The sequence below is a fragment of the Oncorhynchus tshawytscha genome, linkage group LG24 (assembly GCF_018296145.1).
Source record: "Oncorhynchus tshawytscha isolate Ot180627B linkage group LG24, Otsh_v2.0, whole genome shotgun sequence".
Lineage (NCBI taxonomy): Eukaryota > Metazoa > Chordata > Actinopteri > Salmoniformes > Salmonidae > Oncorhynchus > Oncorhynchus tshawytscha.
In genome coordinates this window covers 34,399,178-34,416,910 of record NC_056452.1, presented here as the reverse complement: position 1 = coordinate 34,416,910, position 17,733 = coordinate 34,399,178, and the positions used below count along the sequence as shown (strand labels likewise).

At 40.1% G+C, this 17,733-nt stretch overlaps 1 protein-coding gene across 1 annotated transcript; it reads left to right on the top strand.

Moving 5' to 3' along the window:
* The first annotated feature begins 6,087 nt into the window (after window positions 1-6,087).
* LOC112245615 (sphingomyelin synthase-related protein 1-like) lies at window positions 6,088-17,220 on the top strand. The gene is made up of 6 exons (XM_042305735.1): window positions 6,088-6,165; window positions 13,909-14,574; window positions 14,711-14,806; window positions 15,610-15,727; window positions 15,907-16,057; window positions 16,240-17,220. Exons 2-6 carry the CDS (start codon window positions 13,922-13,924, stop codon window positions 16,542-16,544), a joined length of 1,323 nt encoding a protein of 440 aa, XP_042161669.1. The 5' UTR covers window positions 6,088-6,165; window positions 13,909-13,921; the 3' UTR covers window positions 16,545-17,220.
* Window positions 17,221-17,733: the final 513 nt, after the last annotated feature.

Here is a 17,733-nt window from a genome sequence, read left to right as displayed (position 1 = left end):
GTTACCTACCTAGCCAACGTTAGCTAGCTAACTAGCTACTGTGTGCATCTATAGCTAACAATTTTACAACACTAGCCAGAAATAGCACCACATAGCCCGTAGCGTCTCTGGAACTACAGTATTCATTGCTGAAAGTCGTGAATTTCATGAACCACCTGAAGTTATTTCATCCCACAACTCCACTCGATTCTGCCTTCAGCTTTTTATTTTTTATTTTTTTATTTAAATTTTTTATTTATTTTTATTAACAACAAATCAATACATAAAGCACATGAGGGAACACAAGCATACATACATAGATTACAAACAATGGACAATCGTGCTATGTGGTACAATATCACATTACAATTACACAAGGACCTTAAGGGACATGCATATACTTACAATTCTAACAGCTTTTTTGTTAGTAGAGCATTTAACCGTCTTAAAATACAGTTCCATTTCTTTTTGTAGGGTACGAAAATGTGCTTTTCTGTTTGTAAATTTACATTTGTGTATATGAAATTTGGCCAAAAGAATTATGAAATTAATTACATAAAAATGATTCTGCTTATTTCTATTGTATGTAAAGAATCCAAACAGTACATCTCTCCACAATAGTGTAAAATCTTCATAAATGTGTTCAATTATAAACCTACTGATGTCTTGCCACAGTTTTCTTACATGCATACAATGCCAAAAAAGATGCACAACTGTTTCTGGGTGGTCATTACAAAAGGAGCAATTTGAGTTGATGTTTTCCTTCAACTTCTTCATATAGTGGTTGGCAGGATAATATTTATGAATAATTTTAAAGGAAACTTCCTTAATTTTGTTAACAAGTAGGTATGTGTGTGGCAACATCCAAACTTTTTCCAACAGATATTATCAATAAATCCATTCCAATAAGGCATGACATAAGGTATAGATACAACATCCTGCTGAAACAAGGATCGTATCGCTCTGTTGTTGAATGGACCAAAAGAGAAACAAATCTTTCCTACTGATGAGTCAACAGGGTCAATAGAAGGTAGGCTCTGAGGGTCAGGTCTTGACATGTTCCTGAATAACATAGCAATACCTGAGGGAATGGCATCTAAAACAATTGCAAAATCTTTAGGTGTTACAGGGACCTTGTAAAGTGATAAGAATTCTTTATAACTGAGTAAAAGACCCTCTGCATTTACCAGTTGGCTCACCAATAGGATATTATTTCTGAACCAATATTCTAAAAACAGAGAGGTATTTTTATACAATATATCCTGATTATTCCATATATAATATCTGTGTGGAGAAAAATTGTGTTTATAAATTAAGGACCATGACAAGAAAACCTGCCGATGAAAAGCAGAAAGTTTCACTGGAACTTTGTCAATATTATAATTGCAAAACAACATGAAGTTAAGGCCACCAAAAGTAGAGAAGACATGATGAGGAATAAAATTCCAGATAGAAGTGGGTCTTCTTAGGAATTGTTTTATCCAATTGATCTTGAAAGTATTATTTAAAGTAGTAAAATCCAGAAAATTCCGTCCACCATTCTCATAAGTGTTCATTACAACAGTTTTCCTAATGTAATGGGTACGGTTTCTCCAAAGAAAGTTGAAAAGCATCTGGTCTATCTCCTTGCTTATTTTACGGTCAAGATATAAAGATAGAGCACCATATGTTAGTCTAGAGATACCTTCAGCCTTGGTTATTAGGACTCTACCTTTTAAAGATAAGTCCCTCTGTAGCCATTGATTTAGTTTCTTCTGGTTTTTTTTAATAAGAGGGTTAAAATGTAGTAAGCCTCTAGACTTCTGATCCTTTGTAATGGTTATGCCTAAATATGTAAGTTCTTCTTTCACTGGAATACCATAATATGAAGGTGTCACACAATCTTTGACAGCCATGAGTTCACATTTCTTAATGTTAAGATATAGACCAGACGCTTTGGGAAAGGATTGTATCACATTGATCGATATGGGAATTTGGTTAGCGTCTTTCAGAAAAAGTGTAGTATCGTCAGCCAGCTGGCTTATAATAATTGATTTACCAGCTATGGAAATACCTTGTACAGGACTATTATTTAAACAATTTGCAAGAAGTTGGGTGATTAATAAAAACAGGTACGGAGAGATAGGACAACCTTGCCTAATACCTCTCTTTAACTCAAATCTAGGTGAGGTACCATATTTCAATTTGATAGAGCTGTTACCATTTGCATAGAGAGTCTTAATGGCCTTACAGAAAAAATCCCCAAAGCCAAGTCTCTCAGGGGAGTGGAAGATAAACTGATGCTCTACCGTGTCAAATGCTTTATAAAAATCTAAAAATAATATGAAGCTATCCTCAGTTATTAGGTCTGAGTAGTCAAGTACGTCTAATACTAGTCTGACATTGTTAGAAATATGTCTGTTCCTCATGAAGCCAGACTGTTTCATCAATGATTGCATCCAGGACTTCTTTAATTATTTTTGCAAGTAGTGAGGCTAATATCTTATAGTCATTATTAAGAAGACAAATTGGACGCCAGTTATCGATGAGCAGCACTTCTTTTTTTAGGCTTAGGTATCAGTGTTATTAACCCCTGACTCATTGTAGGATGGAGAACATTGTTTTTAATCTATTGTAATGTTAAAGTCCCCTCCTATCGATATTAACGAATTGGGAAATTTAGATAACCAATGAAGTATATGTTTCTCTATAGATTCAAGCAACTCATCATTCTCATGTTTGGTGTTGTACCCGTAGAAGTTTACACTAAACTGCACCTGCAACTGCACCGCCCTCAACTGTAAGGCTCTCCAGAGGGTAGTGAGGTCTGCACAACGCATCACCGGGGGCAAACTACCTGCCCTCCAGGACACCTACACCACCCGATGCTACAGGAAGGCCATAAAGATCATCAAGGACATCAACCACCCGAGCCACTGCCTGTTCACCCCGCTGTCATCCAGAAGGCGAGGTCAGTACAGGTGCATCAACGCTGGGACCGAGAGACTGAAAAACAGCTTCTATCTCAAGGCCATCAGACTGTTAAACAGCCACCACTAACATTGAGTGGCTACTGCCAACACACTGTCAATGACACTGACTCTACTCCAGCCACTTTAATCATGGGAATTGATGGGAAATGATGTAAATATATCACTAGCCACTTTAAACAATGCTACCTTATATAATGTTACTTACCCTACTTTGTTCATCTCATATGCATACGTTGATACTGTACTCTATATCATCGACTGCATCCTTATGTAATACATGTATCACTAGCCACTTTAACTATGCCACTTGGTTTACATACTTATCTCATATGTATATACTGTACTCGATATCATCTACTGTATCTTGCCTATGCTGCTCTGTACCATCACTCATTCATATATCCTTATGTACATATTCTTTATCCCCTTACACTGTGTATAAGACAGTAGTTTTTTTGGAATTGTTAGTTAGATTACTTGTTCGTTATTACTGCATTTTCGGAACTAGAAGCACAAGCATTTCGCTACACTCGCATTAACATCTGCTAACCATGTGTATGTGACAAATAAAATTTGATTTGATTTGATTTGATTTGATTTAATGAGCGTAATGTCATTGTAACTGATCACAAGACAAATGAAGTGACCAAAGGGGTCACATTCCAAGTGTAGAATATTACCACCAAAGGTATTTTTCATTGTAGTGACACCAGCAGAGCGTTCAGATCCATGGGAAAGCCAAATATCGTTGCCCCACTGTGACCTCCAGAAGTTGGCATCAGCAGAAATTGAGTGAGACTCTTGAAAAAAGCAAAAATCTGTTCGAAATTGTTTGGCAAATAAAAATAAGGCCTTGCGCTTCACACTGTTTCATAACCCCCTAGCATTAAGAGAAACTATAGACGAAGACAAAACAACAAAGATTATATAAAAGTATAAACTGTAGTAGGATGAGTCAAAGACGTAGGAGCAGTGAACGTAAACGATAAGGAACCGAGATCTGCACCATTTAAGTCAATTTAAAGTGAAAATAGCTTATTCCATAACCTTTGAAATTCAACTCAACTGGAAATTATGTTCAAGACCAAACCAAGGGTTCTTGTAGTAAGAGAGACTAAAAACCCTCTTTAGTGTAATCAGGAACTATTCTGAGAAATAAAACAACAAATAATCATTTAAATAATAGGGTACCTACTATTTTAAGTACATATGAAAACTGATCAGAAAATAATTGAATAACAAAATGTTTTACATATAAACGTTCCTAAGACCTTTTTTGGAAATAAGTAGTACTAACTAAATAGAACAATAACCGTGTAAAGTCAGAGCAGACCTGAATGCCATTTAAAACAGTATCTTAGTTACTGTATACATAAAACATAAATTCAGCTTTCAATCTTCTTCGTAAGTTTGTAAACAAAATAGGACTTCTGGTCATACAAGAACAAACTAATGAATTGAAATACCTGAGTATTCCTGTAAAATAGTCACCTGATGCTTGTTAGGTAAACAACATAAGGAAAATGAGAATACCATGGCTGAAACCATCAACCTGTTCCTTCTGGTGAAATTTTAGGGAGGAATATGGATTTCTGAACCGTTGACGAAACCTCGTCCTCCGACGAAGTAAGCAGCCTTCCCCTCACTTCGTGCTATCTTGATCGTTGGCCACAACTTGTTCCTTCTTTCTATGTCTTCCGGGCTGAGATGCTCAGCGAAACGCATACCATGGCTCTGAAGGAAGGCATTCGTCCTAGCAGCATTCCAGACAGCATCCCTGTAGAATCTGGCAGTGAAGAGGATGATGATACCCCTTGGTCTTGAATCGTTTTGCTGTTGCTTCTTGCCGAGGCGATGCACAACGTCGATGGTATCACCAACTTTGTTCTTCTCTGCAGGCAAAACTTCTTGGCAGATACGGATAGCACATCTTCATTCTCCACCTCTGGCAAACCGTAGAGTCTCAGGTTCCATCTTCATTCTCCACCTCTGGCAAGCCGTAGAGTCTCAGGTTCCATTTTCTTGTCAGGTTCCATCTTATTGTTCTCAGATCATTGAGAGTCTCAGGTTCCATCTTCCTTCTCCACCTCTATGAGTAGTTCCATTTTCTTGTGTATTGCTATTCATTGTTATTCTTTTCCACCCTTTCCACATTTTTTCCAACTTTTGCCACTCTCGTTTTCACATCATTAATTTCACCACATGTAAACTCCAGTCTTTTTCAAGCCTTCGATGACCATGGTGTTCGCGCCTACCATTTTCTCAATGGCGTCACACCTGGAGTTGATGAGTAAGGAGAGGGTAGCCACGATGTCAGAGTTCATGTTGGGTTTTTTGGAGGGTGGAGGTTTACACGGAGTAACCGGTAAAGAGGGGAATTCGTCATCTTCAGCATTCGAAAGGATGATATTATCCATAGGCCAAGTGTAGTTATGGCAGTTGTCTATAAGCACGTTTCTCTCTTGTTGATTAGCAATAGAACGGCTAACTTCTTCCTTTCTTCTTTTGTCACGACTTTGCATGGACATGCTGAAATAAATGATCCAATTATCATTCCAGTCACAGGAAAGGTCTTATATCTTGAACAAATAAAAATAATAATGACTAAACTTTTTTTTTTCACAATCTTTCTGAAGTTTGGTACGGAGCTCGGTAAAAAAGCGTCTGTTCAAGCAGCCATCTTGGCATCGTCCTCCGATTCTGCCTTCAGCTAACACGCGAGATTGCACAATATTGACGTCAGAAGCTTCTTCTTCTGTGGTGTTCATTGAGTGTGTCAACCAACTTTAATGGCTCATTACCGCCAACTACTTGGCTAGTGTACTCACCAGTACTCAAGATTCAAGGTCAAAGGCTGAGTTTCTTTTCTAAACACAGATGATAACATGTATTTACTCACACACGTTTTTTACTAAACTAATGCTGTTGATCATGTAGTGGTTCTACTGAGTTCTGTTGACGAGGGTTGATCAGTGATCAGGGTAGATCAGTGTGGACAACATTGTTATCAGAGCACATCTCCTTGATACCTCCAATTTGTAGAAGAAAGGTCCTGATATGGAGACAGCAGCCTATCTATCAGTAGGAGAAAGGTCCTGATATGGAGAGCAGCTTACTCAGCAGTTTAGGTCCAACAGTCCTTTGGATTAGGAGGAAGTGTGTGCTGGAGAGCAAAGGAGTATTGGAGTCACAGAAGACAGAGAGAGAACGATTGGTAATGTACTCTCTAGTTTAACTGAATGGTAATGTACTCTATAGTTTAACTGAATGGTAATGTACTCTCTAGTTTAATTGAATGGTAATGTACTCTATAGTTTAACTGAATGGTAATGGTAATGGTAATGTACTCTAGTTTAACTCTATAGTTTAACTGGTCTGAATGTATTTTCTAGTTTAACTAAATGGTAATGTACTCTAGTTTAACTGACTGGTAATGTACTGTCTAGTTTAACTGAATGGTAATGTTTAACTACTGGTCATGTATTTTCTAGTTTAACTTTAACTGAATGGTAATGTACTCTCTAGTTTAACTGAATGGTAATGTACTCTATAGTTTAACTGAATGGTAATGTACTCTCTAGTTTAACTGACTGGTAATGTACTCTCTAGTTTAACTGACTGGTAATGTATTCTCTAGTTTAACTGAATGGTAATGTACTCTCTAGTTTAACTGAATGGTAATGTACTCTCTAGTTTAACTGACTGGTAATGTACTCTCTAGTTTAACTGAATGGTAATGTACTCTCTAGTTTAACTGACTGGTAATGTACTCTCTAGTTTAACTGACTTGTAATAACCTGGTAATGTACTCTCTAGTTTAACTGACTTGTAATAACCTGGTAATGTACTCTCTAGTTTAACTGGCTGGTAATGTACTGGTAATATGCTATAGTTTAACTGGCTGGTAATGTACTCTATGGGTTCACTGACTTGTAATAACCTGGTAATGTACTCTATGGTTTCACTGACTTGTAATAACCTGGTAATGTACTCTCTAGTTTAACTGGCTGGTAATGTACTGGTAATGTGCTATAGTTTAACTGGCTGGTAATGTACTCTATGGTTTCACTGACTTGTAATAACCTGGTAATGTACTCTATGGTTTCACTGACTTGTGATAACCTGGTAATGTACTCTATGGTTTAACTGGCTGGTAATGTATTGGTAATGTGTTATAGTTTTACTGGCTGGTAATGTACTCTATGGGTTCACTGACTTGTAATAACCTGGTAATGTACTCTATGGTTTAACTGGCTGGTAATGTATTGGTAATGTGTTATAGTTTAACTGGCTGGTAATGTACTCTATGGTTTCACTGACTTGTAATAACCTGGTAATGTACTGGTAATGTATTATAGTTTAACTGGCTGGTAATGTACTCTATGGTTTCACTGGCTGGTAATGTACTGGTAATGTGTTATTGTTTAACTGGCTGGTAATGTACTCTATGGTTTCACTGGCTGGTAATGTACTGGTAATGTGTTATAGTTTAACTGGCTGGTAATGTACTATAGTTGAACTTTTTTTTTCACCTTTATTTAACCAGGTAGGCCAGTTGAGAAGAAGTTCTCATTTACAACTGCGACCTGGTCAAGATAAAGCAAAGCAGTTCGACACAAACAACAACACAGAGTTACACATGGAGTAAACAAACATAAAATCAATAATACAGTAGAAAAATATATAAACAGCATATGCAAATGAGGTAGGATAAGGGAGGTATGGCAATAAATAGGCCATGGTGGCAAATTAATGACAATATAGCAATTAAACACTGGAATGGTAGATGTGCTGAAGATGAATGTGCAAGTAGAGATACTGGGGTGCAAAGAAGCAAGATAAATAAATAAATACAGTATGGGGATGAGGTAGATTGGATGGGCTATTTACAGATGAGCTATGTGCAGGTGCAGTGATCTGTGAGCTGCTCTGACAGCTGGTGCTTAAAGCTAGTGAGGGAGATGTAAGTCTCCAGCTTCAGTGATTTTTGCAGTTCGTTCCAGTTATTGGCAGCAGAGAACTGGAAGGAGAGGCGGCCAAATTAAGAATTGGCATTGGAGCTGACCAGTGTGATATACCTGCTGGAGCCCGTGCTACGGGTGGGTGCTGCTATGGTGACCAGTGAGCTGAGTTAAGGCGGCGCTTTACTGACTAGTAATGTACTAGTAATGTACTAGTAATGTATTAGTAATGTCCTCTCTAGTTTAACTGACTGGTAATGTACTCGCTAGTTTAACTGGCTGGTACTGTACTCTCTAGTTTAACTGACTGGCAATGTACTCTCTAGTTTAACTGGTTGGTAATGTCCTCTCTAGTTTATCTGACTGGTAATGTACTCTCTAGTTTAACTGAATGGTAATGTACTCTCTAGTTTAACTGAATGGTAATGTACTCTCTAGTTTAACTGGCTGGTAATGTACTCTCTAGTTTAACTAACTGGTCATGTACTCTCTAGTTTAACTGACTGGTAATACTGTATACTCTCTAACTTAACTGGAATAATAACAATAACAATAATAGTGATAATAATAATACATTGTAAATATACAAAGAGGTCCAAAAATATTTGGACAGTTTTGGCTCTGTACTTTGAATTTGAAATGACTGAGGTTAAAGGCCCAGTGCTGTCAAAAACTTGAATTTCTTTTGCATTATATATACAGGGCATTCAGAGACTCTCTCCCCCTGGCCATGCAGAAAGAAACACATAGAGAGAACAAATGGTGAATAAACTATATCTCTGAATATGTACATTTCTCCATTATGGGGTTTGCATCTAATTATTGTAGAAAATGAATGAGTAAAGATTAAACTATTTGTGAAATGATGTAAGGTGATATTAAACCTTTAATGAAAGATAATTGTATTCCATTCAAAGTTTAACTAAGTCATTGGCCCGCCCCAGTGAGCATAGACATGATCTGGCGTCATAGACCCGCCTTTTATATTGTTATGAATAAAAACCCCTCCTGAGGAAATCCTCTTTAGCCCACTCGTACCTCGATGGACACTGAGGGGGCACAGGTTGAGTTTAGACCACAAAAATCTCAGTTTAGGCTAAGGTTGCAATGGCTGTTGAATTCCTAACCATACCAAGTGGAGCATTGGCTACACGGCGGGAAATGGTTGAACTCTGAGACTATCGATCCCGACAGAATAAGAGAAAATCTTTGATACTAATTACTAGTCTGCAGCTATAAATTATGTCAACCTGGGATGCGAAGACCGACAACCGCCGAAACATCTATTCTATGAGAACATTGCTGAATGGTACTCTGAAGTACCCATTCTAACCAGGAAATACTTTGATCTTCAGGGAAGCAGAGAGAGACGATGATGAACTGACTCCAACAACTGACGATTCCTACAGAGATCACGACGACACACTGGGCATAAATATATATTGATTGCAATTATTCCCGAATGAGTGAGCGTTCATGTGCAAAGGATTAGCATCTTAATTAATATAATTATCAACTGTGTGTAGTGAGCCCTCTGTTCTTTCCCGCCTGTTTTCAGTCCACACCCACTTCCCTCTGTCCACCAAGCTGTCATATCAGCTTAGCCTACTAGGGAACCTCCCATATCAATTCCTTGTAACCATATCTACTGTGTTTGTTGATGCATTTCTGTGATTATTTAGTTAGTTAGTAAATAAATGATTAAGACAATTGGTGTATGGATGATTCATAGTAAAAGCTGGGTTCGTGCAGATAACCAACAATTTGCGACATTTGGAATGAGACTAACGTGAGGTAAAGAATCATTCATTAATCAGAAGACTAATTGATCAGATATTAAAAGTATAACTTTGTAATCTGAAGATGTTCCTTGGTGCCCCGACTTCCTAGTTAATTACATCTACATGATTAGTTTAATCACGTAATAATAATTAGAGAGAATTGATTTGATAAAATAACAGTCTTCAATTTAATGGTGCCAAAGACACGACCGTATAAATAAAATAATTTAATAAAAAAATATCACATTTACATAACTTTTCAGACCCTTTACTCAGTAGTTTGTTGAAGCACCTTTGGCAGCGATTACAGCCTGAGTCTTCTTGGGTATGATGCTACAAGCCCGGCACACTTGTATTTGGGGAGTTTCACCCATTCTTCTCTTCAGATCCTCTGTCAGGTTGGATGGGGAGCGTCGCTGCACAGCTATTCCAGAGATGTCCGATCGGGTTCAAGTCCGGGCTCTGGCTGGGCCACTCAAGGACATTCAGAAATTTGTGCCGAAGCCACACCTGCGTTGTCTTGGCTGTGTGCTGAGGGTCGTTGTCCTGTTGGAAGGTGAACCCTTGCCCAGGCCTAAGGTCCTGAGCGCTCTGGAGCAGGTTTTCATCAAGGATCGCTTTGTACTATGCTCCATTCATCTTTCCCTCGATCCTGACAGCATGATGCTGCCACCACCATGCTTCACCGTAGGGATGGTGCCAGGTTTCCTCCAGACGCGATGCTTGGCATTCAGGCCAAAGAGTTCAATATTGGTTTCATCAGACCAGAGAATCTTGTTTCTCATGGCCTGAGAGTCCTTTAGGTGTCTTTTGGCAAACTCCAAGCGGGCTGTCATGTGCTTTTTACTGGGGAGTGGCATCCGTCTGGCCACTCTACCATAAAGACCTGATTGGTGGAGTGCTACAGAGATGGTTGTCCTTCTGGAAGGTTCACCCATCTCCACAGAGGAACTCTGGAGCTCTGTCAGGGTGACCATCGGGTTATTGGTCACCTGCCTGGCCAAGGCTCTTCTCCCCTGATTGCTCAGTTTGACCAGGCTGCCAGCTCTAGGAAGAGTCTTGGTGGAACCAAACGTTTTCCATTTAAGAAAGATGGAGGCCACTATGTTCTTGGGGACCTTCAATGCAGAATTGTTTTGGTAAAATTCCCCAGATCTGTGCCACGACACAATCCTGTCTCGGAGCTTGGTTTTGCTCTGACATGCAATGTCAACTGTGGGACCTTATAGAGACAGGTGTGTGCCTTTCCTAATTATGTCCAATCAATTGAATGTACCACAGGTGGACTCCAATCAAGTTGTAGAAACATCTCACGGATGGTCAATGGAAACAGGATGCACAATTTGACCTCAATTTCGTGTCTCATAGCAAAGGGTCTGAATAATTTTGCAAATAATTCTTTATTTTATTGCAAATATTAAAAAAAAAAACTGTTTTCTGTTGATCATTAGGGGGTTTTGTAGATTGATGAGGAAAACATGTATTTAATAATTTTTAGAATAAGACTAACGTAACAAAATGTGGAAAACTGAAGGGGTCTGAATACTTTCCGAATGCACTGTAAGCAGACAATGAAAGCTCTTACAATATTCAATGATTATATTTCTCTATAACAGGCTATAGGCTACATGTGCAGCACCAAGTCAGAACAAATTATTAGGGTGAGGAACATGAGCTACGAACAGCTTACTACACAACATACACTTAGTATTACTTTCTTAGCTACAGTATACATATCTCCCTGGCATATTACATCATGTATGCAGCAGCATACAATACATGTTTGGACTCACCCTGTTGTACTGTGCTCACTTGAACAGGAAGGTGGCGCAGCGGTCCTTTGTGGGAAAATGTCACAATCAACCTTTGTCATCATAGTCTGGCATTCTTTAGATTTATGGTGCCTTCAAGACAACTGGGAACTGAAAAAAAACAAGGTTGAATCATGACGTCAGTGATCTTCAGGTTAGAGCTCTAGAAAGAGGCCCGAGTTCCCGACTTGCAATTCTGAGTTGGATGACTGTCAGAACGTATTTTTCCAGTCGGAGCTCGTTTTTTTCTGAGTTCCCAGAACAAGTTGTGTTGAACTCACTGATGTCAGATTTCCCAGTTCTGAGTTTCCATTTGTTTTGAGCTCGGTAGAAGTCGTGCTGGATTGACAGCAAGGCCAATGTTGAATGTTTATCCATTTATGCTTGGAAAACAGACCCTTAAAACTCCACTGAATAGCAGGCTAGTGATTGCTTTGCAATGCTTGCAGTTAGCCACTGATTCCTTCCAAACCACTCATTTTTGAACTAACGATTTCCAACTTGTTGTGTAATGTTTGTCCAATGGCCGTTGAGCACCGATATGTTTTATCTATAATTTCTCATCATTAATTCTCTTCATATGACAAGGATTGAAAAGGATTTGCTTGTAGATTGTCGACTTGATTCGTGATGATGACTGCTAGTTTGCTAGCTAAGATTTTGAAAGTATGATGTTGACATGATTAGTACAATCAAAGCTAGTGTAGATATAACGTGATTTGACGTCATTTTATCTGTGGCCAATGATTTTGAGCCTTCTTGGATGGGCACTTCTAATGTAACTCTATGGCAGTACCCAAGGGGGCTTGAATGTTCAAGCTCTACCCTTTTGAATTTGGTGGTGACATGGTGTCCCCATGAGTGACAGAACACTGAGCCAATCACGGCGCATCTAGAGAACATTACCAACCCCTACGCTCCATATTTTCCGCTGGCTGCCTCACCACCACAGAAAGCACTGAGCTAGGCTGAAACACCTGCATTTTGGAGCTTAACCCAACGTCAACAGTGAAGAGGTGACTCTGTTCCTCTGTCCAGTGTCTGTGTTCATTTGCCCATCTTCATCGTTTATTTTTATTGGACAGTCTGAGATATGGCTTTTTCTTTGAAACTCTGCCTAGAATGCCAGCATCCCGGAGTCGCCTCTTCACTGTTGACGTTGAGAATGATGTTTTGCTGGTACTATTTTTAATGAAGCTGCCAGTTGAGGACTTGTGAGGCATCTGTTTCTCAAACTAGACACTCTAATGTACTTGTCCTCTTGCTCAGTTGTGCACCGGGGCCTCCCACTCATCTTTCTATTCCGGTTAGAGCCAGTTTGCGCTGTTCTGTGAAGGGAGTAGTACACAGCATTGTACAAGATCTTTCTCACATGGAATAGCGTTAATTTCTCAGAACAAGAACAGACTGACACGTTTCAGGCCATTTTGAGCCTGCAATTGAACCCACAAATGCTGATGCTCCAGATACTCAACTAGTCTAAAGAAGGCCAGTTTTATTGCTTCTTTAATCAGGACAACAGTTTTCAGCTGTGCTAACATAATTGCAAAAGGGTTTTCTAATGATCAATTAGCCTTTTTAAATTATAAACTTGGATTAGCTAACACAACGTGCCATTGGAACACAGGAGTGATGGTTACTGATAATGGGCCTCTGTACACCTATGCAAATATTCCATAAAAAATCTGCCATTTCCAGCTAGAATAGTCATTTTCAACATTAACAATGTCTACACTGTATTTCTGATCAATTTGATGTTAATTTAATGGACAAAAAATGCTTCTTTAATGGACAAAAAATGCTTTCTAAGTGACCCCAAACGAACGGTAGTACATACTGTACATATGATTGGATGTATAGACATTATAGACAGTATGTGGATATAATATGTTGTATATCTGTAGAATATGTAGGACAGAATAGTATATGCACAGCAATAGTTAAATAGAATACAGTATATACATATGAAATGAGTACAACAGTATGTAAACATTATTAAAGTGACCTGTGTTCCATGGCTATGTAAATAGGGCGGCAGCCTCTAAAGGTGCATGGTAGAGTAACCAGGTGGTAGCCGGCTAGTGACAGTGACTAAATTCAGGTCAGAGTACTGGGCAGAGGCTGGCTAGTGGTGACTATTTAACAGTCTGATGGCCTTGAGATAGCAGCTGTTTTTCAGTCTCAGTATCATTATTCATGTTTACTGGCTACTTGTACTGTCTAGTTTGAATGGAGCTGGTGGTCTAAGCCAATAATGAGTATATACTGTATGTGGTCTATCTCTGTTGTGATTGGCCTCTGTGACTTAATGCTGTCTTCCCAGAACAAACTATTAGGTCTGTTATTACATTGCCGTTGTGTTACCACTGTATTAACACTGTCTGTCTCTCTCCCTCTCTCTCAGAGGGAGGAATGCTATGGCGGTGTCTCAGAGTAGTGTTAGTACGTGGAGTAGTAAGCAGGTGTCTGGCTGGCTGGAGCAGGAGGGGTTTGGGCAGTATGTGGAGCTGCTGTGTTCTAAACATCGTGTGGATGGCCCCAGCCTGCTGACTTTAAGGGAGGCTGACCTGCGTGAACCCCCTCTGAGCCTCACTGTGCTGGGGGACATCAAGAGGCTGGCCCTGGCCCTGCGGAGGCTCCAAATACAGAACCAGAAGCAAATGGAGGAGCTGGGGATAGGGTTAGAGGGATTAGGGGCTGCTGCTGGGGGGGACAGGGCCTGTCATGGGGAAGACTGGGGGGATCACAGGGCTGACAGGCGGTGTAATAGAGGGGATCGTGTGTGTAACGGGGCAGGGCGCCATCAGGTGGACTGTGGGGTCTCAGGGTCATGGTCAGGGTCGCGACCCCGGTCAGGGATGGCGTTAGAAGAAGACCAGTGTCACATTCACTCAACTGGGGACAGGAAGTGCCTTCTAGGGCGTCTGGACCCAGAGCTGTGGAAGACAGTAGTCAGCTCTGTTTACGTCATGCTCGTCTTCGGATTTACCTCCTTCGTCATGGTGATCGTCCACGACCGCGTTCCCGATATGACAATTTACCCGCCACTGCCCGACATCTTCCTGGATAGGTGAGTCTGACCTTTAACATCTAACCCCTGACCTCTAATCCTACTGCCAGACATTTTCCTGAATAGGTGAGCTAGACCTCTAACCTCTGGCCTCACATTATTATTCCAACGTTATTATTCTATTTTTCTCTGACAGTGTACCCAGAATCCCTTGGGCTTTTGCGATGGCGGAGGCTTGTGGTTTAATCCTAGTTTACATCTTCCTGTTGGTGCTACTACTACACAAACACAGGTACTACTGCACTACTACTACAACTAGACAAACATGTGTACTACTGCAATACTACTACTACTACTACTACTACTACTACTACTACTACTACTACTACTACTACCACTGCTACTTCAGCTCCTACTACTGCTACTTCAGCTACTACTACTACTGCTGCTACTACTACTACTACTGCTACTTCAGCTACTGCTACTTCAGTTACTACTACTGCTACTTCAGTTACTACTACTGCTACTTCAGCTACTACTGCTGCTACTACTACTACTACTGCTACTACTGCTACTGCTACTACTGCTACTTCAGCTACTACTACTACTGCTACTTCAGCTACTACTACTACTTCTGCTACTACTACTACTGCTACTTCAGCTACTACTACTGCTGTACTTCTCTCTCTAGGTCTATCATATTGAGGTCTCTCTCTTTCTCTAGGTCTATCATATTGAGGTCTCTCTCTCTCTCTATGTCTATCATATTGAGGTCTCTCTCTCTCTCTCTCTATGTCTATCATATTGAGGTATCTCTCTCTCTCTCTAGGTCTATCATATTGAGGTCTCTCTCTCTCTCTCTAGGTCTATCATATTGAGGTCTCTCTCTCTCTCTAGGTCTATCATATTGAGGTCTCTCTCTCTCTCTCTAGGTCTATCATATTTAGGTCTCTCTCTCTTTCTCTAGGTCTATCATATTGAGGTATCTCTCTCTCTCTCTAGGTCTATCATATTGAGGTCTCTCTCTCTCTCGGTCTATCATATTGAGGTGTCTCTCTATCTACGTCTATAATATGTCTTTCTCTCTCTCTCTAGGTCTATCATATTGCGGCGTCTGTGTTCTCTGATTGGAACAGTGTTTCTGCTGCGTTGCGTCACCATGTTTGTTACCTCCCTCTCTGTACCTGGACAACATCTACAGTGCTCCAGTAAGGTGGGATACACATACTAACACACCCAGACTACCTGATGACTGGGTGATTATAGGGCAGAGTCTGATGACTGGGTGATTACTGGACACAATGTTCAGATCATTGCTAACTGTGTTTGTGTGTGTGTGTGTGTGTGTGTGTGTGTGTTTGTGTGTGTGTATATATATATATATATATATAGATGTATGGTGATACGTGGTCTAAGGTCCAGAGGGTGTTAGCTATATGGAGTGGCTTTGGCATGACGCTGAATGGAGTGGATACCTGTGGAGATTACATGTTCTCTGGTCACACTGTGGTACTCACCATACTCAACTTCTTCATCACAGAGTGTGAGTCGTACTCTGTGTGTGTGTGTGTGTGTGTGTGTGTGTGTGTGTGTGTGTGTGTGTGTGTGTGTGTGTGTGTGTGTGTGCAACAAAAACATTTGTCACAAGTGCTGATTAACAACATGCCCTACTAGAGATCAGAGAGGGATATTATAATGCCTGATTATATACTGTATATCCTGTAGATACTCCTCGTAGCTGGCACCTGATCCATACCATCTCCTGGGTACTGAATCTGTTTGGTATCTTCTTCATCCTGGCGGCTCATGAGCACTACTCCATAGATGTGTTCATAGCTTTCTACATCACCACCAGACTGTTCCTGTATTACCACACTCTGGCCAACACCAGGGCCTTCCAACACAGCCGCCGTGCTCGGATCTGGTTTCCCATGTTCTCCTTCTTCGAGTGTAACGTCAACGGTCCTGTTCATAACCAGTACAACTGGCCCTTCAGTCGGCCTGCCTGTATGAAGACACTGATTGGATAACACAACGCAGCACACACACACACAAAGGTAGGGTTAGGCTTTAGTTAGTGTCAGGGTTCAATTGGCCAGATTTGAACTCCAACCTGGGGAATTAACTATGTTCTAGATTCTAAAGAATTGCATATTGTACTTTCAGTAATATACAGATAATGTATGGCTAGCAGTAGATATTGAGCTGTGTTTAATGTATGGCTAGCAGTAGATATTGAGCAGTGTATAATGTATGGCTAGCAGTAGATATTGAGCTGTGTTTAATGTATGGCTAGCAGTAGATATTGAGCTATGTATAATGTATGGCTAGCAGTAGATATTGAGCTGAGTATAATGTATGGCTAGCAGTAGATATTGAGCAGTGTATAATGTATGGCTAGCAGTAGATATTGAGCTGTGTTTAATGTATGGCTAGCAGTAGATATTGAGCTATGTATAATGTATGGCTAGCAGTAGATATTGAGCTGTGTATAATGTATGTTGTTTATTGATGAGTTTAATCAGTTAGTTGTGTGGTAGTGTATGTATCTGGCCATATTTAATGTATTGGAATCTGTGCTTTATTAACATCATGTATGTACACTGAGTGTACTAGACATTAGGACTCTTTCCACAACATAGACTGACCAGGTGAATCAAGGTGAAAGTATTGATGTATTGATGTCACCTGTTAAATCCACTTCAATTATTGTAGATGAAGGAGAGGAGACAGGTTAAAGAAGGATTTTTAAGCCTTGAGACAATTGAGACATGGAATATGTATGTGTGTCATTGAGGGTGAATGGGCAAGACAAAATATTTAAGTGCCTTTGAATAGGGTATGGTAGTAGGTGCCAGGCGCACTGGTTTGAGTGTGTCAAGAACTGCAACGCTGCTGGGTTTTTCACACTCAACAGTCCTACCACCCAAAGAACATTCAGCCAATGGGTCATTGATGAAAGAGGACAGGGAAAGCTGTGCAGAGCAACAGATGGGCTACAGTTAGTCAACTGACAGTCCAGTACAGCTGCCAAAGACCCATATAATAATGCACAACTTGTCGTACCTTGACACAACCTTACAGAGTTCCAATTCTTTAAAAAAAAAAGTGTTTGCAGTGAGCTAAGGAACGAAAACGCTGGACACTGGAGAATTGGAAAAACATTTCCTGGTCTGATGAATCCCAGTTCCTGCTGTTTCACTCTGATGGGAGGGCTAG